Source organism: Trichechus manatus, unplaced genomic scaffold (genome assembly GCF_000243295.1).
Source record: "Trichechus manatus latirostris isolate Lorelei unplaced genomic scaffold, TriManLat1.0 scaffold00045, whole genome shotgun sequence".
NCBI lineage: Eukaryota > Metazoa > Chordata > Mammalia > Sirenia > Trichechidae > Trichechus > Trichechus manatus.
The window spans coordinates 4553690-4578940 of NW_004443981.1; the positions used below are offsets into that span (position 1 = coordinate 4553690).

At 36.6% G+C, this 25251-nt stretch overlaps 1 protein-coding gene across 8 annotated transcripts in view; it reads right to left on the reverse strand.

Annotated features, from left to right (window-relative positions):
* The window catches only part of TRIP11 (thyroid hormone receptor interactor 11), a 65640-nt gene that overhangs the window by 27097 nt on the left and 13292 nt on the right, over positions 1–25251 (reverse strand). For 7 of the 8 annotated variants that reach the window (XM_004376671.2, XM_023731706.1, XM_023731705.1 and 4 more), the window contains 12 exons: positions 23384–23662; positions 21185–21253; positions 19545–19710; positions 18476–18841; positions 15465–15505; positions 14830–14916; positions 12945–13157; positions 9310–12339; positions 6891–7031; positions 6161–6354; positions 3258–3421; positions 881–984 (listed from right to left, as the gene is read on the reverse strand). In XM_004376671.2, the coding sequence (XP_004376728.1) occupies positions 881–984; positions 3258–3421; positions 6161–6354; positions 6891–7031; positions 9310–12339; positions 12945–13157; positions 14830–14916; positions 15465–15505; positions 18476–18841; positions 19545–19710; positions 21185–21253; positions 23384–23662 (4854 nt within the window). The remainder of the gene's footprint in view (positions 1–880; positions 985–3257; positions 3422–6160; positions 6355–6890; positions 7032–9309; positions 12340–12944; positions 13158–14829; positions 14917–15464; positions 15506–18475; positions 18842–19544; positions 19711–21184; positions 21254–23383; positions 23663–25251) is intronic. The other variant, XM_023731707.1, reaches the window with a different exon arrangement.

Below are 25251 nucleotides of genomic sequence, written 5' to 3' on the forward strand. Positions count from 1 at the left end.
GTTGTTAACCTATGTCATAAAACAATATGTGTACTGACTGTTTAATGAGAAACTATTTGTTCTGTAAACCTTCATCTAAAGTACAATAAAAAAAAATCTAAAAAAGAAAAGCAAGCAGGTAACAAACAAAATTTTGGAGCAGTGGTTATCTAAAAGGTGGTAGGAAGGGTATGAGAAATGGAGGGGCACACAGAGAACTTCAAAGGGTAACATTCTAGTTCTTCTATCAGGTGGTGAGTACGTGGGTATTTGCTTTATTACTATTCTTACATTTTATACATATTATCTAAGCATTGTTTTATAGCCATTCAATATTTAATAAAAATTTACAAGCTCTAAAGGAAATATGTCTTCACTTATTTGGGATATTAGTGTTCCTGAATATCTTATTCACCAGGAATGACAGATAAGTAAATTTTCTTATTTTCCACCACTATTGCCAGAGTTTATTTATGACTTGATAATAAAGAAAAAAAATATTTTAGAGAGTGATGCTGCAAAGAAAAAGACTTAATAAATTATTTCAACCCATGCAAAATACAGTGCTCAATATATTTTGTTGAAAAAATTAATTATAAAGTTAAAACTTTAGAATATTTGAGTTTGTCTCAGAGAACTCTAAAACACCCATGTATGCTTAAAAAATTAAAACAGCTTATCATCTCTTATTGACTGTGTCTACGCTAGACTGTAAATTACAGGAGGGAAATCTTACGTATCTTGCTCAGTGTTATGCCCCAACATTAGGCTGAATGTAGAGCAGCCGCTCAAACAATATATACTGAATGAATGGTTTAGGAGATTATTTCCAAGACGAAGAGTCTACAAGTAATTGTTTCATGAATAATAGAACTGACAAGAAAAAATTCTTTCAGCCTACCTGTAATGATATCAGTTTTCCTTCCACGTTTTCTGCCTTTTTCTTCCATTCAGCTACAAGCTGTTTTTGTTTTTCTAGCTCAGCAGAATACATAGCTTTTTCCTCTAAAGAGAAAAAAAAAGTTACGTTACTATTCTGCAATTGTGATATAACTGAAAAATTTTAAACCACTTGACATTTTAATAATTCAACAAAAAATAGTTCAAATGTTTTTCTTTTTTTAACTTTTATATGAAGAATTTAATTATCTATACACATAACTAATTCAAAAGGTTGTAGTACAGTTGTTAAAGTCGCAGGTTTAGGTATTTATGTATTTTACTTCCATAGCCATTAAAATACTGAAGCACAACTGAACAAGGAGCAGCACCGCTCATTCTTTGTACTACAGACACCGAGCAGGACCTTCACAGCACTGCCAGCACAGACTCGGGGAAGAGAAGTGTGCAAACAGAAGGTGACTACATGTGAAAAAGGCAGTAGCAAAACGGCTAGACTGTGCTTGAGGTGTCTTCCTGTGCCATCAGCAACAGGCATTTATATGGAGAACTTTAAAACAGTGTTTAAAAGACAAACGTGGCTTTGGTTACAGCACATCTAACAGATAAATGGACCATGAGCTCCATTTAATATCAATCTGTAGAAATTCCACAGTCTAGTTTTAAAATGTGAACACTGGGAATTAATTGCAAGGAGATCTGTATACATTTTTTCTTGTCAAGAAAATTACTCACTCAAAATGTATCATTCCACAGAAAGCAACTAGAATAAAGCTTCACCTAAATCAAATGTTTCTTTAACAAGAAAATTATACATGTCTTACGGTAACGTTAAGTGGAATTAAAGTACTGAGATCACTGTTTCCTCTGCCTAAATCCTTCTCCATCTTGTCCATCTTGCAAATTCTCCTCTCCCTTCAGAATGACACTGAAATATTTCCTCTCTGACAATGTTTCCTCTAGGGTCTCAGTCCCATACTACTTTGTAGACATGTCATTCTAGTTATTGACATTTTGTAGAGCAGACCCAGAGAACTGTTACATTTAAAATTCAAAATTTCAACCACATCAGTAACCTTGAAGGTCTACAACACGTACAAATTTAGTTTTGCTTAAGCAGGAACCTATAAACTCCTGTTACTTCCTTATCTTCATATTCCCTCATCACCCTCCACTAGCAGTTAATTCAATGCCTAGCTAAGAGAGGCGAGCTGTTGCCATTGAGTTGATTCCAACTCACAGCGATCCTACAGGACAGAGCTGAAACTGCCCTATAGGGTTTCCAAGGAGCGGGTGGTAGATTCGAACTGCGAATCTTCTGGTTAGCAGCCATACTTGACTGTAGTTCTTAACCACTGCGCCACCAGGGCTCTGCCTAGCTAAGAGACCTTAATAATTACCGAATGTACGAATAAATAAATGGATGGGTGAATGGTCTAAAGGAGGTAAATGTGAGGATGGGAAGGTAGGAGTGGAAAAGCTTATCTGGTTCTCAAGGTAAAACCGCTCTAGTCACTGTTACTGTAACTCCAGAAAAGTTTTTTTCAACCTGGATTAGAAAATGCAATTACTTCAGAGTATAGATGAAGAGTTAAGAGCAAGCTGATCAGTATTTCAAAGGACAGTAACTACTTATTAACACTCAGAAATGGGCTGAACTTCCAACCAATATCTTCAAACCAAACCATCTTTCTATGTGTGTGTCTCTCTCTTCTCGTGTGTCTCTCTCTTTTCATGGTATTCACCTCTTTATCACTTGATTAGCCTTTTTTATTTTACCTTTTTATTTCTCCAACTCTTACAATTAACTGGTAATGAGGCTAAAACAAAGTTTTAATAATTACTAAATCTGGTTTATGTTCTCTAGGCTTAATTATAAAAGCAGTCTAAACTAACTTCTCCATAAAATAAACAATAACACCCGAGAGGGATGTGTTCCTTAGAACAATCAATTACATGAGACCAAAAGGACAACATCTGCCCCAAAGCAAAGATGAGAAGGCAGGAAGGGGCAGAAAATCTGGACGAAAGGAAACGGGAACCCCAGGGCGGAAATGCGGAGAGTGCTGACACACTGAGGGGAATGCAACCAACGCCATGCAACATTTTATGTACAAACTACTGAATGGGGAACTAATCTGGTCTGTAAACGTTCACCTAAAGCACAACAGAAAATTAAAAAATAAAAATATTTTCAAAAATAGAATTTAATTTAAAAAAAATAATAATTAATTAACTTCCCAATGGACACTTACCTTTTCCCCCTACACATGGGTAACCTTTCAAAGATTTCCCCATGCCTGATCTGAAACAGCACTCAAATAGAGCAAAAGTCCCAACTATAATGCTTTCACTACAAGACTAGCTGTACCACTTACCTTGCTGGAAATGCTCTAGTACCATCTGCAGGTTGGCTAGTGACAGCGCATACTGCTTTACTTGTTCCTGTGAAACGGAAAGCTGCAGGGCTGTCTCATCCCTCTGCCTGGAGACCACATTCAGTTGTTCCTGCAATGACTCTACCTGCACACTGGCTTGATGGCTTCAAACAAAAGGAACAAAAGTCAAACTGCTTCTATCTACTTAGATATTTTAACAAGATGAAACACCTTCCCTACATTTGACTGCACTAAATTCAAGTTAGACCAAAGAAATCTTCAGTTCCTCTGATCTTTGCTGTCTCTTTTTTAAATTAATTGTCCATTCTATAAAAGTGACTTTGAACAAATGACATTAATTTTAAAGACTAAGAATGTCATCAAAAGAAAAAATTACAAATATCTTGCAACTTTTGTGTTTCTGGGCTAAAACTCTAAAAATATAATTTATCATAGTTGTTATCTGTAAGGGACCTTAAAAGTCATTTTATCCAGCTTCCAACCTAAAACAATGGATTCAACGACACTCCCTTGCTTTTGACACTTACAATCATGGGGCACTCCCTACTTTCCAAAGGCTATCCCACTGATGAACTGCTTTGATTACTAGTTAATTATCTTTTACTATCATCTTTCTTTCTGCCTACATTAAACATAATAATCCCTACCTCTGGCCCAAATAATAATCCAGAGACCCCTAAGAGATTTATACAGCACCTATTCAGGCTTGTCTCACTGATATAGATCCTTAATGTATAATTATATACAAAATACTGCAATAGTCCTTCTGGGTTTTTAATATCCAGTTAAATTCTCATTCAAGAGTGGCCCATTAAAGTCCATTAAGATCAGCTCACTTTGAAGAGACTTTACCCAATAGCACCCACTTGTGGAAAGAACAGTAAACTGATAATCAGGAGACCTGAACTCTGCCTCCAAATATCCCTGGACTTCATTCAACATTGCTGGTTAGCAAATTACTCAAAGGGTGATTGTAAGGATGAAATGAGCTGTGACTGCATTCAAAAAGTTAATAAACACCAGGTGTCGCTATTGTTAAGGTTCCAAACGCTATACTCTGGTTTGTAAATTGAGTTACTCATACAACAAATATTTACTGATATTTTACTAAACTATGTGTGAGAAGAACATATGCAGTAGGAGGGGTACAACATGAATGTAATTACCCCTACCCACGGTAACCTTACATTTCATTGCATGGGAAACAGCATAAGATAGGTCAACAATCACTTGTACCCTAAAGTAAAATACGAGGGCCCTATGGAAGACTCAAGGCAAGTATGATGCAGGTTCAAAGGGAAAACAAAAATTACACTGGGGTCTGTTTTTGGATTTGAGGAGTGGGGATGCTAAATAACGCACCCTTCATGAAAGAAAAGGTATCTGAAGAACCAGTGGGGTTCACAGGAAAACTCTTTGGGAACAGGCCTATCCTTCAGGCAGAAGAAACAATATGGGGGTGGGGGTGGGGGGGCAGGAATGAAAGGTGCCAGAGACTAGAAACTCTTTAATTAGAGAAAATAGGGCTTGCAAATTGAAAGATTATAATTTTGTGGCCTGAGGATGCTGGAGCATTTCTGCCAAATGTGAAACATATACACAAATGATCACTCATTATTTTAATTCCCATTTTAAACAAATTTTCCTTCTGAGTCTGAAGGTACAACACACCGTACAAAAGGGGGAAAAGGGGCGTTCAGAAATATTCTCTACTAGGCTATATAATCTCTTGACAAACAGAGATAATATTTACTATCTCCTTATATCTCCCTCAGCATCATACACAGTGAAAGAGAAATAAAGAGGTGTATATACCTACTACTAGAGAAAATATAAACAGACATGATCTTTCTGGAAGATAATGTGGCAGTACACCTCAAAAGTGTTTAAAATCCCCTTTGACCAAGCAGTTCCACTCTCAAAACTTATGCTAAGGAAATAATCTGTTATCAACACAAAAATACATGTTTTGGGATGTCATGATAGCACTCTGAGTAATTTTGAAAAGCTGAAACATCCTAAATATCCAATAATAAATGATTGTATTAAAGCAACTATGGCAAATCCAAATAACAGCATGTAGCCATAAAAGGCGATTGCAGAAATACATGTCTTAACATGTACTGACACTCATATTAAGTGACAGAAACAGGTTACAAAGAGTCTGAATACTATGGTCACAAATTTGTTTTTAAAAAACATGTATTAATATACACACACATATAAAAGCAAAAAAAGGCACAAAAATAGATTATCTCTGGGTAGCTGGTTATCTCTGGGTAACTGGAACTGTGACTTTCTGTTCTGTTGGTTTGTCTGATTTCCCTGAAGCTGACAACATAATGCTTTTGTTATAAGAGGAAATTTTTTAATTGAGAGAAATAAAATTAAAAAATATAAAAGAGGGGACCTGGTCACTCAAAAGTTCTAGTAAACCCAGAGTTCATTCACATTGTCCTAGTTCTTCACCTTACTATTTCCTTGACTCTCTCCCTTCTAATATCCACACCTAATTCAACCTTAGATTACTGGGCTACACACGAAATCACATAAATTAGTTTTTGGGGAGCCTGACAAAGCTAATTCAGTCAGAATTCAACTCCTACAATGATGAGAGGCCATTATCTAGGGTGATGGTAGGATTCAGACAAATCTCGGTTTGAATGCCAGATCTTGTTAAGAGTCACAGTCACAAGTGGGAAACCCACACACACTGTGTGTGTGACCTTGGGCAGGTTACTCTTTACCCTCAGTTTCTTCATCTGTGAAATGGAGATAATGAATTTTGTGAGAATAAAATGAGCTGACATATGAAAAATGCGTATCAAGTCTGACATTCAAGAAGTGCTTGATTAAAGTTAACACTAAAAAATAAAAGTTACCTTGCATTTTCCATTGCATTAGAGGATGAAACCAGCTTCTCTTCCAATGCTGTGACTTTCTTTCTTAGTTTAGCCTCTCTATCTTCTGCAGCCAAAGCTTCGCGGGTATAAGAATCTTCTGATTCTAAAAGATGGTTACGCAATCTCTCTAGCTCCTGGTTTAAGCGTAATTCTTTGTCCCGTAAATGCTGAACCTAGGTAGAGGACATTTCTTTATTTTTCTTCTACAAAATGCTCCCATTTTCCCCCTGCAAACCACTCTGTTATCAAATCTTTTGTCCATTCCAGTTAAGTGTATTAAATGTATACTAATTTCTCATACTGCAAGATGTATCTATGCTAGGAAAAATTATACCGAAATCACCTTGAATCTTCATCTGAAGTCTGACCTTGTAAGATCTCAACCCCCATGGCTATAATGGAAAATGGAATTATAAATAAGTGCTGGGCTCTTTGTGGTAGACCACTTTTTTCAGTAAATCTTTTTTTCCCACTTTACGAGTGTGAAATTTTTCCTATAGCCAAGATATGCCATGGTTTTCACTTTTGAAAACTGAAATAAAATACACCCTGGGAGATCAAAATCCTACCACACCATAATCACAGAAAAACTAAAATAACCTGAGAGATAAATTCATTTTAATTGATTATCTTTCCTGTTTTCTTATTTAATAGTTATTAAACTTATTGTCTGACGCACTGTCCCTTTGAAGTGAAAGTGAAAGTATACCTCATTCTGTAGGGCGCTGTTTTCCATTTGTTTCTGTTTCAGGGCCAACATGACTTGGTCTCTCTCCTGTTGAAACAGAACTGTTTTCTCCTGCATTGACTTAACTGCATTTAAAAGCTGATTTAACTCCCCAGTGTTGCCCTTTTGGAAAGAAACAACTTTAGCTTTAAAGAAAAATACAATTTAAAAGATATTTTCTTTAGAACTTAACTTAAACTTAAAAATATAGTTAACTATGTCAAGATCATCCAAAAAAAAAAAAAAAAACCCACAAGAAAAGTCTGAGAAACTGTCACAGTCTAGAGAAGCCTAAAGAGACATGACAACTAAATGTGAGATCCTGGATGAGATCCTGGAACAGGAAAAGGGCATTTGATTAAAATTAAAGAAATCTGACTACAGCAGGAACTTTAGTTAATAAAAACGTATCTATATCGGCTCATTAAACTGGGACAAATGTAACACAGTAATGTAAAAGCTCACACACTACAAAATCACCCAAAAAAAGTGTGGTTGTGTTTAATCAACCATAAAAATCCGCTACTAGGCATACACAATTGTTGTCAGACAAAGTAACAGTGTCAAGCAGCTGGCAGAGGAGAGAAGGCAAGTCATTTAATATGCACTGCCTATTTTAAAAGAACATACTGGCAACAATTAAATGAAAGCAACTTTAAAAGGATATCTTGCTAGAGAGTAACAGAAATTTATTCCTGAATGCATTCCATACAAGCATAATATATTAACAGCAGCAGAAAAAAGATAACCCTTCACTGCAAAAGTTGGGTCCTTCGTTTAGGTAACAGCTGGAATTCTAAAGGGCACAAAAAAAGTATCAGGCTATTTACAGCTAATTCTTTTCTCTATTTTAAATATGCATATCAAATGAATCTATTTATAGTTTAGTATTGAGTTTTCACATAAACTTTCCCTTTCTTTAAAGAATATATAATTTGTCCCGCAGGACAAATCATTGAAACCGAAATGTAAAACCATCTGTTCTTTTTATTTCAACACCTCCTCCTAGACAGTGAGGCCAAAATTTTCCAAAGAGTTGAATAAACAAGCCAATAAGGTAAAAAATACTTTACTGAAAAGCTGGAATAGGAATATTTACTGAGCCTACTTTGTGAAAAAGGAGCCCAGTGGTGCAGTTAAGTGCTAGGCTGCTAACCCAAAAGGTTGGTAATTCAAACCCACCCAGTGGCTCTGTGGGAGAAAGACCTGGTGATCTGCTTCTGTAAGGATAACAGCCAAGAAAACCCCATGGGGCAGTTGTACTTCGCCACGTGGGGTCACTGTGAGTCAGAATCAACTTGCCAGCACCCAACAAATACGTGAAAAGCACATCTCACAACTAACACTTTTCAAATTCCAGGTTGACTCTGAATTGATGACTCATAAAAACCCATTTATGACTTTTCTTTTTATCTTTGCTTTTTTTTTAAACAGAATATCACACATAGTAAGGGTAATTTCTGGTTCCTGTAACTTTTGTTTCCATTTTACACACACACAGGCATCCACGCACGCATACACATACTAGGTCACAATGTTAAATGTATTTCTTACTGCATATCATGGTGAAAGGTACTTAGGGTGTAGTACGGAGTATGTTTCACAGTGCTTCCCTTTACATATAAGAATCCCTACAATGCTAACCATTACTAGCAGTTTCTAAAATATACCTAAAATTTGATTATACTGCGGTGACTTCAAAATTCCCTTTTATAACACATTTCTATTTTCTAAAAAAAAGTATTAATTACTACTAAATTCTATTTAACAGGCTGTAAAAAGTTAACCTAGCATAAAAAATATTTGGGAGTTATTTAGTAATTTTGGGGAGTGATCTAGTAATTTGGGGGAGTTATCTAGTAATTTTTGGGAGAAACTCCTAGATGCCTCTGAGGAAAATTTATTTACAACAAATTACAATACAGGCAGCTTCCGGATTATGAGCAAGCTCTGTTCTAAGTCTGTCTTTAAGCTGAATTTGTGCGTAAGTTGAAACACGTATGGTTCGTGTCTAACGTCAGTCAAATGTCTGTCTTAGTATACAGTATATAGTGTACCTTTCTATGCATCAAAAACATTAAAGAAATACTTCCAGATACACTAAAACAGTAATAATGTTTTGATGGGTGTCACACACAAAGTAGCTCCCCTTTGTTATTACAAACCATTGTACGTACCTTGAGTTTTTAATGTAATAGGCTTTACAGGGGTTGGTTCCTAACTACGGGTTGTATGTCAGCTGGACATTCGTAATCCAGGGACTGCCTATACCTTGAAAACAATATTTCTAAACGAGTAAATTCAAATTCCTCTTCAAAGACAATATCAATAACGTAAATAACACATTAGAAAATTCTCCTCCACTCCAATTTTCCTCCACAATACCCCATCCAAAACATACCTGTTCTTTTTCTTTCAACAGTTGCTCAAAAGCAAGAGCCTTCTCCTTCATTGTATGGTTTTCAAACTCTTTTTCACGCAGCATCATAGAAAACTTCATATTAGTCTCTTGCAATGCTTGATATTCTGTTTCCTTTCCCCTGGACGCGTCTATAATTTTTTCATTTTCCTCTTTTAGTTTACAAATGTCCATTTCTAAAATTAATATTCTCTCCTTCAGGTTTGTTACTGCCTGCCTCAAAAGTTCATTTTCATTTGCTTTGTTAGTGAAATTTTCATTTAAAGAAAGTAACTGATCACTTTTGGCTTTGATTAAGAGGTCTTTTTCCTTAAGTAACTTTTGTAAAACGTCTTGTTTCTCCTTTATCTGCTTAATTTCAGAATCAGTCTGTTCATGTTCTCTTCTTCCTAGCTCTGAGGTGGCAGCAATTGAATCAGACAATCTGTGATTATTTTCCTGGAGAGTTCTAATTGTGGCATCTTTTTCCTGCAGTGATTTTCTTAGCTCTTCTATCTCTTGTTGAAGCAATTTAGAGGACTCACTCAACTGATCAGACTTACTTGCCCTCAGAGGTTCTGCTGACGGGGAACTGAGTGAAGATCCAGAGGACAGCTGTGGTGAAATAACATCCAGTTTTCCTAAAAGAAGGTCCTTGGTATTGCAAAGCTGTCCGATGCTGTGCTGAACTTGTGCTAATTCCTGACCAAAATTTTTGAGTTTGGTTTCATTCTGTTCATAACTTTGGATCAGGCCGGTATAATCCACCTGTAATTTAGAATTATTATCACTGTCAACTGAAACCTGTGCCTGAAGCTGATGAAGTTCCTCCTGAAGTTGGGCAGACTCATGCTGCATATTTTGTACTGTGGTCATCACCTGCTGTTTCCACTCTTCCATCTTCTTCACTTGCTGTTTCAGTTTATCACGCTCCTGTAGAAGCTCCTCAAACTGATTACTATTAACGCTTCCAACCGCATTTTCAGTGCTGGATGTCTGTAGAACCGTCAGTAAAGTCTGGCACTTCTGACTTAATGCATCTATTTCAATGTCTTTTTCTCGAATGATACGTGATAAATTCTGAACAGTTTCTCTAAACATATCCTGGCTGCTACTTTCAAATCTTGCAGACAATTTTTTATTTTCATCTTGCAGCTTAATGAGGGCTGCTTCTTTGGCAGCAACTATATCCATCATTTTGTGATATTCTGTTTTCAGATGGCTATTTTCCCTAGTTTTCTCACTCAAAACAGCTAATACTTGCTCTCTTTCCATAGCATAGGTCTGCAGTTGCTGTTGAAGGTAAACAACATCTTGGGTGTAGGAAGCTGAGGAAATCCTAGCATGAAGAGCCTGTATCTCCAAATCTTTCTGCTGGATAATCTGAGTTAGTTTACCAACCTCATCTTTGGACAGCTGATCAATCTGTTTAGTCAAAGATATATTCTTTTCATTTAGAAGTTTAATCTCCAATTCTCGTTCTTTTATTCCTTTCACTAATCTTTCAGTTTCAGCCTTAGATAAATCATGCTTTTCACTCCCATTTTCTATATTAAGGCTCTGAACTTTTGTTTCTTGAAAAATATCAGAATTCTCTGTTTGAATGTCCTGTCTTTCTTCATGCAACTGGGTTTTGATTTGTTCAACTGTCTTCTGCAAACTCTTAATTTCCTCATCTTTCTCTAAAAAGAGCTGGGTATGTGTGACATTCATTTGCTCATGCTGGTATTTGAACTCATCCATTTCCTTTTTCTGCTCTTGTACAGACTGAAGTAGCTGCATCTCACTCTGGTTTTGATCTTCAGTTATCTTTTGGTAATGTTTTATTTCCTCCTCAAGGTCACCTTTTATTATATTCAGCCGAGACACCTCAGATTCCAGTTCTGTAATAACGTCTAGTGATTTAGGCTCAGCCACAGGTGTAGCTCGGCTCTGCTGCTCCCGGAGCCGTTCCAGTTCTTCTTTCAGATGATTGTTTTCTTCTTTCATGGATGCAAGACTTCTGTCTTTTTCCTCTATGGTTTGCCTTGAAATTTCACTTTTTCTTAAGGCCTGAGTATATTTATCTAATTCGTCCTGAAGCTCTGAGCTTCTTCCTTGAAGCTTTTCAATAAACATTTCTTTCTCTTTTATAAGTTGGGTCAATTGCTTCTGTTCTTCTAAACTAGATGACAAGACTTCCTTACTTACTTGATGATCAGCATTTACCTGCTCAATATTCTTTTTGAGTTCTGATATTTCAAAGTCTTTCTCTTGACTGAGTTTGATTAAATGCTCATGTTCCAGCTGTAAAGCCGAGCTGTTCAGGTTACGAGCATTTGTTAGTTCTTCAATGGTTTGCTCATACTTGTTTGCTTTTTCCAACAACCTCTTTTCAGCCTGACATAATTCCGCTTCTAACTGTCCTTTTTCCAACTTTAGAGCCTCCACAATGGTGTCTTTTTCCAGAGAAATCTGACTCTTATCAGCAAGAGATTCCTCCAACTGATGTCTTACATCTTCACATGCTAAAACCAACTTTTCATTTTCCATTTTGAGATCAAAAGCAACTTTCTCTAAAGTTTCATTGATCTGTTCCATTTCTGAAAGATCTTGCTTTAAGTTTCGAACTTCAGCTTCCCTTTCTTTAAGTAAATCATCCTTCAAGTTACTGTTAGAGTCTTGACCAAGAGACTGAGTTAACTCATTCCTGACGCTAGAAAGCTCCTCCTCGTTCTGTCTAATATGTTCCTTAAGTTCAAAGTTCTCCTTCTGGATGTTTAGATTATTTTTCTGCAACTTATTTAGCTGATCTACTAAATCTTCTATTTTATCCTCAAGCTTCTGTTTGGTTAAATGTAAATCATTAAGGGCCAGTTCACTTTGAATTAACTTTTCTCTCTGCACACCTAACTCTTTAGTAATGTTCATTTTATCATCTTCAAGTTGATGAACTCTCTTTTTTTCATCATGTATATCTTGTTTTAGTTTACTAATCATGTTATCGCCTTCATTTTGCTGTTTTGATAGTTGATCTTTCATCAAAATCATGTGCTGAAGGAAAAATTAATTTGCAAGGTAAATTTAAAATCTTCTCGTTTTAGTACTTAAAAGAAAATGTTATAAAATATACATAATAAAATAATCCTGAGATAGTTCTAATTCTTCTTAAAAAAAACTCATTTTTTAAATTCTCAGTATCTCCTACAAAACTATTAACTAATACCTTACAGCAAATCCATTGTATCATTTTAAAGAATTTAACACCAAAGAAGGTAAATGCTATATACCTGTTGTTTATTTCCTAAACACTAGAGCAGGGTCAGCAAACTACACGCTAGGGCCAAATCATGCCTATCACTTGTTTTCCCAAATAAAGTTTCATCAGCACTCAGCCATGCTTACTTGCTTACATTTTATCTATAGCTATTTTCACATTACAACAGAGTTGAATAGTTGCAACTGAGACTATACGGCCTACGAAGCCTAAGATATTTACTCTCTAGCACTTTACAGAATAAGTTTGCCAACCCTTGTGACCAGAGCATCGATGAACTAAAATATTAATAACAAAATTAAACTGCATCCATCATGTTTACTTGCAGTGTTCAGTCTACTGAGTAGAATGTGCTACCTCATTGCTTTTGCTATAGTGTTACCTTGGTAGCTTCTTGGTTCTGTTTGTCCAATTCTTCTAACTCAGCTACTAATATTTTATTTTCAGTAATACTCTGATTGAGTTCTTGTTCCTTTGCCTCCAAATTAAGTCTTAAATCATTTAACTCTGAATCCAAAGTCATGTCTCGTGTAGCTGTACTTTTAATTACTTCATATTCACTGTTCAGTTTTAAAAGTGATATGTGAAGTTCTTCCTTAAATAATAAAGAGGAAAAAAAGCAACACATACTGTTAATTGGAAGAAGCGACATCAAAAGATTTAAATATATATATACACACACACACACATTTAACTTGGAAATCTATTCTAAATGCTCTTTATGGGAAACATTGAGCAACACCTCAATGATGTGTAAAATTCACTAAGCAAATCACACCCTTCAACATTCATGTGCAATTTTATTTGTAGCTTCAAGCAAAACATTTCTATAACCCTAGTCAAGATGCAATGACTTATAAATGTCTTCTAGCTCCAACTTCCTCTTTCTAAAAATACTTTCCCATTTGAGAGTCTTCCCTATCCAAAACTATCATGAGAGGGTTACAGGCCCTACCAGATATGTGCAGAGAGTTCTACAAATTACAAAATACACTTAGGCCAGTTAGAGAAAAGAATAACTGAAAGAGTAGACAGCAATGGCAGTGGAAACAGATCAGGGGAAATATATATATAACCCAGTAAAAAGAGCACCGCCTACGGGGGATTTGGAAAAGCAAGAAGGCATTTTGGTTGTTAAAATAACTGGGAGACACAACCAGTGTTTTAGTGGCTAAAAAGAGTGAGGGCAAAGGATCTTAAAATGCATAGGATAGTCCACACAACTAAGAATTCATCCACCTAAATGCCAGTAGTGCCCCCTTTGAGAAACACTGCTTATATACTAATACAGAACAATGTCCAAGATATAATGTTAAGGTATGTATGAACAGTACGCTGATAATTCTGGTTGTTTAAAAAAGCAATTTACATATATGTATAGATACAGCGTAGAAAGATATACCTAAAACTGGTAACAGGGACTGCCTATGGGGAAGAGGCCAAGCAATAGAGGTGCGAAGGATACTTGTACTATCTGATTTTTTTTCATGTTACGTATTAACTTAAAAAATAAAAAACGAATTTACATTGAGTTGAGACACTAGTCTTTAACTTAGTAACACCAGCCCATAACTGTCCTATATTTAAGCACCTGCCATAGCCATGGAACTATCCCCAAGTAATACAAACACAGAAATATTCCTCTCCATACCAACACTGGAGACCTGGTGGCACAGTGTTTAAGAGCTTGGCTACTAACCAAAAGGTCAGCAGTTCGAACCCACCAGCCACTCCTGGGAAACCCTATGGGGCAGTTCTACTCTGTTCTTTAGGGTCGCTATGAGTCAGAATTGACTCAAAGGCAACGGGATGATACCAACACTGCATTACAGTATCTTATTCCATCTTTGCTACCAACCCCACATCTTTCCACCTCACCACTAAGAAAATCCAGTCTATCACAGTGCACACATTCTGGCACATATAAGCAGTATAAACAGGTATGACACAGTATGCCATTCCAGACCTCCCCACCCACCTGTGTACACGGGTCCTCATCTGAAACCAAAACAAGGCCTTTAGTATATCTGTTCTGCTCATATCTGTGTGCCCACATGACTTATCTCTAAACATAAACTCTGGCCAGCCTCTCATACTCTGAACCTTGCTCAGGTTCTTTAACCTGGCCTGACAAGCATCAGTGAGATCAGCTTTATCCTCAGGATTCTCAATAACTAAATACTCCATTCTGATACATACTTGGTCCTTAGCTGTGATCTATAATATGCACACCATTTCAATTCTGCTCCCATTTTCACAGCACCCACCTTTTCCTGACTCAGTAATGAATTCTCTTTTTCTAAAGCTTGGACATGCTTCTCAAGTTTCAGATTGTCTTCAGTGAGACTGCTATCCTACAAAAATGTGAAAACAGTCTGTTTTCAGATAAGTAACAAAAATTTCAAGTTTACGAAAAAGCAAGCGCATTACACAATTGTATTTTTCCACTCAGTGTTCTTTAGTGATATATTAAAAATTATAAGCTGGACCATTTAAAGCCAGTCAACATATTTAACAGATATTAGAATTTATTACATTTGAAAAAACATAAAATATATTTATAATCTGTACTCGTTAGAAAAAAGAATTTTTTAAGAGAAATCAAAATGCATTCCTTGCTTTGGTATAGGATCTGCTTCCACTGCTTCTACATACATAGCAATTGTCAAATTTATCTTTCAAATACCTTCATTTTTCAGTTATGCAACTTTTTCCAATTACAGTGATACATGGTACAAAAAGTTTCTGTTACTAATCAGCACACATAGAATTACTGGGATGAAACTTCCTAAGGCAAGTTTGCATGTATGTGTAGAAAGCACAAAATAAGCAACTGTGATAAATCATAGTACTTTCTTTAGTAAGCTAATGCCAAAAGCTTTCTCTCTTAAAATGAGTTTACCTGGTTTAAGCTTTTCAGTTTCATTATTTCATTTTCAGCATCTGTAAAAACAAATGAATGTATTTGATATTAAAAATCTTCAAAATAACTCAATTATAATGACCCATGTTAAACTCAGAAACAAAATTCAGTTAAAATAAAGTCTATTTATAAGCAAACACAATTAGCAAGTTCTGACAGTTCTGAGTGAAACATACTTGTGTTATATTCTATTTTGCCTGTATCAAAGAAATCATAATAGGAAAGCAAGTTAAAACCCAATTCTATGGAATACTATACTAACAAAGAATTATAATTGCATTCTGGATGAGTCAAAAGTTATTGCCTTGATAAAAATACCAACAACAATTATGTTTCAAAATGAGTTGACTAGTTTGGGTACCAAAAAATAATATAAAGACTAAAATGGGGGAAAAACTCAAAAACAATAAATGTGTATTTATATCACAATAGTGGTATCTAAAAATAATTTAGACATGACTACTGACAAAAAGATTGTTCAATCTGATATTATGGATAAATCCACAAATGGAAGAGGGACATAAAAACAGAACACCCGGAGTTCAGTTGAAGCAATTCATTCAATATTCATTCAGGAAATGTTAATGACATTTAGCATGAGGCCAGGTGCTAGACAAGATGGAAAAATTTAGTCCTTGCTCTCAAGGAGCTACAACTTAGAGGGGAAGACAAACAAGTAAACACATGATTACAATACAGTGTGATACAGGGAGCACAAGGTGCTAGGAGGCCAAAATGGGGATGCATCTAATCTAGACCAGGGAAGGGAGTGGGGGGGACGTGGGAGGTGGCAGTGCTAGGTACCTCCCAATAGAGGTAACGCCTGAGCTGAATCTTAATATACTGAGTTAGCTGAAAGGAGAAACACACACTCCACAGGGAGAGCGAGTGAGCAGCAAAGGCAACTGAGCTGAGAGAAATCATTGCTGGTTCAAGGAGCTATAGAAAGCCCAATACGAGTAAAGGCTAGAAGGTTAAGAGAATGGAAGAGGTGAAAGTGAATAGAGAGAAAGGGACCAGATCGTGAAGGACATTATCTGCCCAACTGAGAAGTTTAGACTTTTTATCTTGAGGTCCACAGGGAGTCACAGAAGTAGTAAGCCGGGGAGTAACCTGCTTTGCATTTTTGAAAAATCACTCTGGCTGCACAATGAGAAATATGAATTGAAGAAGGAATCATGGAGACCAGAGAATCACAACAGCTAACACTTTTATGCTATGTGCCAGACACTGTTCTAAAGAGAACTCTGCAGCTAGTAACTCATATAATCCTCATAAAACAACTACGAGGAAGCTAGTAGTATTATCCCAAGTTTACAGATGAAAAACAGTCAAGGCATAGAGATGATAACTAACTTTCTCAAAGTAGCTGTTAGTGATGGAGCTGGATCCCACCCAGTCATGGTCTTAACCACTATGCTATTCTGCACCATTAACAGATTTGCTGGTTATCCAGGCAAGAAGGAAACTATGAGTGGCTGACACAATTCCATGGCAGTGGAAATGGAAAAAAAAGGGAAGGAGGGACTAGGGCAATAGGTTTGTTTTTAAGCAACAAATGCATAGTGATCACCTAATACGTAAAACAAATAAACTTTATTCATTTAGTTGTTTGTTTTTTAAAGACAAACTTTGACTGAAGCCAAGTGAGAAAGCAGTCCAGAACCCCACCACACAGCCTTCCGTTTGCCTGGATGGCAGCTCCTAGGACTGAGGCACCTATGAGAAGCCCTAGAGCTCCTCTGGCATACAATCTTGAAATATGACTGAACCAGGGAGAAGCTAAGGAAATAGAACCTACAGGACTTGCTAGGAGATGACTTGGGGCTTTCTGTTTTGGGTGGCTGGTAAATGCTGCCAATCATCTAGACAGGGAAAGGGGAAGGAAGACATGGTGATTCTTCTTTGAACCCAACTTTAATTTGAACACCCATATGATGTAAACAGAGTTGGCCATCCATAATAAACACCTGGGTGAGGGATACAGATATGGAGGTTCACAAGTACATAAGGGCTGGAAACTTCCAGAGCAAAAATGAAAGAGTTCATAAGGCGAGACTTTGTACTGTGAAAAAATGACAAAGAACAATACAAAAGGCATCCCCTCATCTAAAGAGCTCCTGTTATGTTTTCTGGCAGGAGTGAACACTGGAGTTTGGCATATTTCATTTAACAATTATTTTTGTAGCACAGAACACTGGTACAGTAAACTAAATATCATGTTGAGCACAGAAGATGGTGGAAGACCCATGGCTCTTATCACTCAGGTCTTTGCTTAGATATAAAAACCTGTTGCCGTGGAGTCGATTCTGACTCATAATGACCCTACAGATATAGGCAAGATATAGATGAGAGAATTTCCAAAAGGAGTCCTGGTGACCCAGTGGTTAAGAGCTCGGCTGTTAACTAAAACTTTGCAGTTCAAATCCTCCAGCCACTCCTTGGAAACCCGATAGGGCAGTTCTACTCTGTCCTATAGGGTTGCTATGAGTTGGAATCAACTCAATGGCAATGGGTTTAGTTTTTGGTTGAATTTCCAAAGACAACATAGATTATTAAAGAAGGTTTCACTCCCTAACCGGAGAGTCGGGGCCCTGGTGAGTCACAGAAAGCATTCAGTTCTATGTAGATTAACAGAGACAGACCCCCACCTCCTCCCAAAAATGCAAAGGTACATAAACATTTCTCAGAAACCTACATGGCCTCATAAATCAACTAGTTCCACATAAAAATTTAAAAGATGAGGAAAAGAAGTTACGATATCTAGCCAATACTTAACCCTTTTAGTAGAAAATGCCTATTTGCGACCTACTGACTATGGCACTGAATCCAAAACAATCCTACTCAAACTCCACAGTCATTTCCATGAATACTCCATTTCTAAGAAGTATTCAGTTATTCAAGTGTTTATTTCACAGGCCATTCTGCCTCTAAAAACAACTAGTACGCAATGAAACACCAATCTGAAATGAGTTCCAAACATTTTATACCAGACAGCGCCTGTTGTAGCCGGAACACCTCTTCCTCCACTGATGTGCTCTGTGGAAGAATTCTTTCCTCTTCTGTCACAGTGTCACGCTGCTTCACAGCATCAGACTGCAATTTACTACATTCCAGTTTCAAGCTTTCACATTCTTCAATTATTTGTCTCTTTTCCACATTTAGCAGTTCTTGTTCTCTCCTTAAAACCTCTCTGTCGTTTTCCACAGAAGATAATTTTTTACTTATGTCTTTTACTCTATTCTCAAGTTCTTCCATTTTTTTTGTAGACTCCACTTTTTCAGTTTGTAGAATCTGAATAGTCTTTTGCATCTCATGAATTTTAGAGTGATCAGTTATTCCAGTTCCTGACCCACCTAGAAAACAAACATAAAATCCAGGACATCAAATGTCAAGTATCAAGTGATAAACAGCTTGCTATATACAACCAAAAGGCTTAACAGACTTCAGAACTTGAAAAGCTTACAAAGAAATATTAAATTACTGTAATGAACAAAACCAGTTGCCTTCAAGACAATTCCGACTCATGGTGACCCTACGTGTGTCAGAGCAGAACTGTGCTCTGTAAGGTTTTCAATGGTTGGTATTTTGGAAGTAGATCGCCAGACCTTTCTTCTGAGGCACCTCTGGGTGGACTTGAACTTCCAACCTTCTGGTCAACCATCCGAGTGTGTTAACCATTTGCACCACCCAGGGACTTCATGATAAACTAAGCATTTTTAAATAAAAAGTTGAGGTAAGATATTATTTGAATCGACTACTAAAAAAACCCATGTATCTGAGTTTGAAAGAAAGTGAAAATGTCCCTAATCATTTATTACTAAACCATCATCACCAAAAAATACAAAGAAATCTATGGATTATAACTATTACAGAGGCAAAATGACCTTTTCATTGTTGCATTATCTTGCCATTACCGATTTTTGGCAGGCTAGCAGAACTAGTCATTCATACAGTCTTTAAAACTTAGTCCATGTCTGCAGCCATGTCCTGGTCTTAGAGTGCTAGATGTATCATTTAATTATATCATCTGTTAAGACCACTAATAAAACTAATAACCTTGCTGTAGCAGATTTTCAAGTTCTTCAATTCGTTCTTCATAATCACTTAACTCTTCTCGATGCCGACGAGTTATTTCTGCCAATTTCTGCTGATGTGCATTCTGCAATACTGACATTTCATGCTGATGGACATCAATATCCTGACTTCGATTCTGTTTAAGTTCCTTAAAAAATATAAACACAAAGTTAACCACATTTATGATCAAAGAATTTCCCTCAACTATTTATATCACTATTGTCCAAAAGTCCCTATTATTTGTTCTCTGTACACACAGGCTGAAAAGAATTTAAACACAGGCCCAAAATGAGGAAAATTCTGAAAGACTCTACCTTTTCCTCTTTGGAAAAAGTTTTTCTACTGAGGGGACCTCAGCAAGAAACAACTGAAAGATGAGTAAAAAATTCTTTTTTGCTTAGTGTCTGTGACCATGAGCTTACCCTCCTCCTAATAATGTATTCCACTAACACCAGTGTCAACCCTCCGGCCAATCTGCACCTCCTACTTCTTCGGCTACCCTCGTCTCACTCAGTCTTTCCTTCAATCAGTCCTGATGGGACTCGCAAACTGACAACCAAGGTGCTCTGCCACCCAAGTTGAGAATGCCAGTCTCTCTCCCAGGAACCTGGATTGTGAGCTGAGCTGTACCACAGCACTACGAGAGCTGAACCCTGAAGAGACTGTCCACTGTGTCCTGCTATCCAGATCCCTGATGATGTTTTCATCCTTGTCCTTCCTGAGGCCAGAATGTTCAACTCCTCCTTCAATGCTGTGGACTACCCTGGGTCCTTCCAGTATATCCTCTTTTACTTTACTTAGCCAGAGATGGTTTTTGTTGGTTTAACCAAGAATCCTAATCTATAAATTAGTTTGAATTTCCTGAGAACAGAAATGAAAGTTATTCTTTAATAATGTATCAGATACTGAGTTAAGTCTTATATTTAGACCTCAAAACAATCCTACAGTATAGGTATTAAGATTATCTTTACTGATGAGAAAATGGAGGGTTAGAAGGGTTAAGTAATTTGCCCAAAGTAGCACAGATGGTAAATAGAAGAGCCAGAATTCAAACACAGGTCTGATTCTTGAACCCATCCACCCCAGTATTGTAATAACACTAAGATCAAAAATTAAAAATTCTGTACCTGACAATAATCTCCACACTAAGAACAATTCAGTGCAAATGATAAAGGTATGTAACTAAGGCTTTTTTTGAAAGATATAATAATTGACACAAACTAGCAAAATTCAACCACAAGGGTAAAATGATTATTTAGAGTGAGTAATACTGGCATTGCATTTTATGACTATCCTTTTAATCCTAAACTTTGAAACTTAAGCAACGTTGAGATTCTGAGTTTAGCAAAGATAGTTCTGTGAGATACAGTAGCGATTAGAGACTTATGAAATATAAAGTACTTAATAAATACATGTTCAAAACCAAACAATTTTGGAAAGAGGTTATTTTTATGTACCTTACTTGTCATAAGAATAAAGAGGATACAAAATAGTGAAAAAGAAATAAGTATCTTAATCTATATAATTACTTTCATAACTGAACTTTTTACTAATTTAAGCCTATGCTTTTAATAAGCAGATTTTGGATGCCTAACAGCCAGTTTCCCAACTATCTGCCTTACCTTGATGGTACTTTGCAGTTTGCAGATTTCACTTTGATCAGAACTATCTGCTCCTTGTGCTGTCGTTTTCTAAGTCAGAAAAACAGAATTAGAAAATAATTATATTCATTTTTCTTCTATAATAGAATCACAAACTAACTAAAAAAAAAAAAAAAAAAAGGAACATTTCCAACAGAGTTTGGTTAAAGAATGCCAAGCACTTTTTTAAAGCACCCAATCCAATGGTGAATAATACACAATAAACAAAGGTATCATTTCAAAGTTTGTTAACTAACTGGGAAGATGACATTTCACAAAATAACCAAAGAGGGAAAAAAACCATATAATGTTTTACTTAGCTTGACAAAATGTAAGTTTGATGATAATCTAGCATTCTTCTAAAAGGAAAATTCTAAAATGGAAAGTTAACCAATATTAATAATACCTAGGTAAAAATCTCTGTTAAATGACTTTACTCAGAAGATCTCTACCTCAGTAAAGAAAAACCTTTGGTTTGACAAGTAAATAAAAGAACATTTGGATTCTTTTCTTCTCACTCAAGGCTGTATGTTGTTCATTTATCTTTATTAACATTTAGTATAAACCAAAAACAAACCAGTTGCTGTCAAGCCGATTCCAACTCATAGGACAGAGCAGAACTGCCCCATAGGCTTTCCAAGACTTTAAATCTTTACAGAAGCAGACTCACATCTTTCTCCCAGGAAGCAGATGGTGGGTTCAAATTGCCAGTCTTTGGGTTAGCAGCTACGCACTAAACCACGGCACCAACAGGGCTCCTCTACATTGACTAAAGAGAGTGTTAACGAACCAAAAGCTGCCCTATAGCTAGATAAGGAACACAGTGTAATGAAGAGAACACAGGATTTGGAATCAAAGGATGTGTATTTGAATCATAGCCTAATCATTATGACAATGCATTACCTAAACTTTTAGTTTCCTTATCTGCAAAACAGAGTAAATTATTAAGGATAATATATTCTGGGATAATATACACAGAAGCATTTTGTAAAGTGTAATACAAACATCAATTTTTATTATTCCTTGCTAGAAAATTACGTCCCCGAGAGGTCCCAATTATGCCTTGTTTCACCTTTACATCTCAGTCAGGCCTGTCATACAGCAGGCACTCAAAATATGCTGAAGTGAACATACCAAAACCCGATCTCTTCCCTGTGAAATCTTACCCGAAGCAATGTTTCTTAAAATGTGTTCCTCAGATTATGAGAATCACCTGGGGTATTTACCTCTAAAATAAGCTACTAAATAAAAATCTCTGAAGATACAACAGGGAATCTTCAATATAATCAAGCTCCCCAGGTTATTCTTACACATACAAAGTTTAAGAACTACTACTGTCTGGAGATCAGACAGCAAAGAGATTATCCTCTCTAGGGTTTATTTAGGGTGTTAGCAATATCTAGCAACTTGGGAAGCAAGAAGATAATTTTAATTGGGATTTTTTTTTTAACTAGATTACATTCACAAAAAGTAATATCTTTACTTATATAGTTTGTTTTTGTCTCCATTGATAGCGTTATATCCAAGTGAACAATATTCATTCAAGTTTATTTTGGGTCTCATGTCCATTAACAACCTCAACAGTATATAAAATCTGATATATAAGACAAAAAGGTTCCTTGGAAAAAAGTTTAAAGCCCAAGGTAGAAAGAATTTAATTTTTAAGGAAGGCATGAAAAACAATAATGAATACTGTAACTTGTTTTATGGCACCAAATAGCCAACGTTCACGTTCCATGTAACTAGAACTAACAGGTGCCTCAGTGTGTTCTCAGTGAATGGGTTCAAACCTGACGCCTTGAAGGCCTGGCGTTTCAGCAGTGGAGCCATGGCAACTCCAGGGGAAAGGTGCTGGTTCAACCAGAGCAACTCCACTGTGATCTCTTTTAATCCTAGGCTTGTCACTTTATATTATTCCAAAGGGGATGGAGGAAAAGTTCTGGTGCTTCAAAAAAATTTTTTTGGAATCTCTCTCAAACATTGTACAGAAGGGAAAACAGCGGCTGAGAAAGTGAGACGACCTGACCAAAATCACTTAGAAAGTCACTGGCAGAACTAGAATACAAGTTTTCTATTTCCTAGTCCAGAGTTCTTTCTGATACCAAAGGCTATTGCACTGCATTTATCATCAGTACTTTTACTCAATCCCAGTTTTCAAAAACTCATGACAATTTTACCTACCTGAGCAATATGCCTCCAGTGACCAACTTCAGACTCAAGCCTGGAAACTTCATTTGACAATCTGTTTATTTCCTGTTGTGATGAAATTATGTCACCAAAGTCCATGTCATCGTCACGGAAAGCTGAAGCATGATGACTCACACCATAACCGAATGAAGGCAATGCAGTGGTTGATGGTCCCTGGACAGCTCCTGAAGGTACTGACTGAGTGGCTGACTGCAGCTTCAGCAACTGCTCTTGTAGCGCAATCTGTCTTGCTTTGAGATGGCTGATTTCTACCTATACATTTATAATTCACATTTTAGAGAAGGTACTTTAAAATAACCATATTGACCATTTTATAGATTCGTAATACTAGAAGTTAGAATAATTTGTTTAAGATCATCCAGTGATAGTACTGAGTCCAAGTCTTACGTAACATCTTAACCATAGACTTTTATTTGAAAAACAAACATGATTACCATAGTTAAAGCACAGTGTTTCAAACAGCATGGGGACCAGAATTTCATTCATATGTAAACTAAATTCTCAGTTAAATATACGTTTTCTATCATCTAAGGGGTAGTAGAGACAATTTCTCAGGGCTCTGTTTGTGATTATCTAATCTTAGAAAACCGAAAAACTGACGCCTTTGAATTGTGGTGTTGGCAAAGAATACTGACTACACCATGGACTGCCAAAAAAATGAACAAATCTGTCTTGGAAGAAGTACAACCAGAATGCTCCTTAGAAGCAAGGATGGCGAAACTACGTCTCACATACTTTGGACATGTTGTCAGAAGGGATCAGTCCCTGGAGAAGGAATCATGCTTGGTAAAGTAGAGGGTCAGGGAAAAAAAGGAAGACCGTCAACAAGATGGAATGACATAGTGGCTGCAACAACGGGTTTAAGCACAACAATGATTGTAAAGATGGCACAGGACTGGGCAGTGTTTCGTTCTGTTGTACACAGGGTCACTATGAGTTGGAACAGACTCAATGACACCTAACAACAACCATCTTAGATGATGAGAAACTGAAACAAGTGTCAGTCTACGTATTAAAAAACTTCCTCAGAACATCTGTTGGAAGAGTCTTATGTAACTGATTATGGCTGGATTTAGGCTTAAAATACATCATGAATCAGAGGCAACTTTATATTGGTCTGCATAACACGGCTGGAAGAATGCTTTGATTTATCAATCCAATCTTTTTGGTAAGATAGGACAGTGAGTCCATGGTTATCAGCCCATTAGTCTTAGAAGGAAATCACGCATTAAGAGAGGTCTTCACTTTAGCTTTGGAAGAGAAGGACCAGTAAATCTGACCCTACTCAGAGACAGAACAGTATAAAAGTTCTGAAACCCTGGACAGAGTTTTGACAGAAGGCTGGCAATACCAAGTCATGATCCAAAAGAAGCTATCAGCACAGGACCTACCATACCACCTCATCCATTCCTAGCGAAAGGATTACTCAAAACATAAAAGTGAGTAAGCTAGAGAGAAATGAACTAAGCTTTCTGTAAAGAACTCAAACTGGTCCAGAAAACATGTTGCCACAACTTAGGAAAATCTGATAGTGAGGAGACAGGCAGTAAGTAATAGTATTTCTACGCGTATAAAGTCAATTAGACAAAAAACAAGCACATTAATGCCATATGGCATAATAAACAGGCTCCTCAGATTAGATTTATAGTAGTGTACAGCAATTTCGCTCATTTTCTCATAAATGATATGAGGTAAATTGCATCTTTGGGGGAATATGAACATCACAATGAGGGCAGCAAATGTATCTAGAAAATAGCAGGTCTAATATGTATTCATACATTGTCTTTCATACTAGTAAGAAGTACTGAATACACATTTTTATCAACTGTAGCTGTAATACA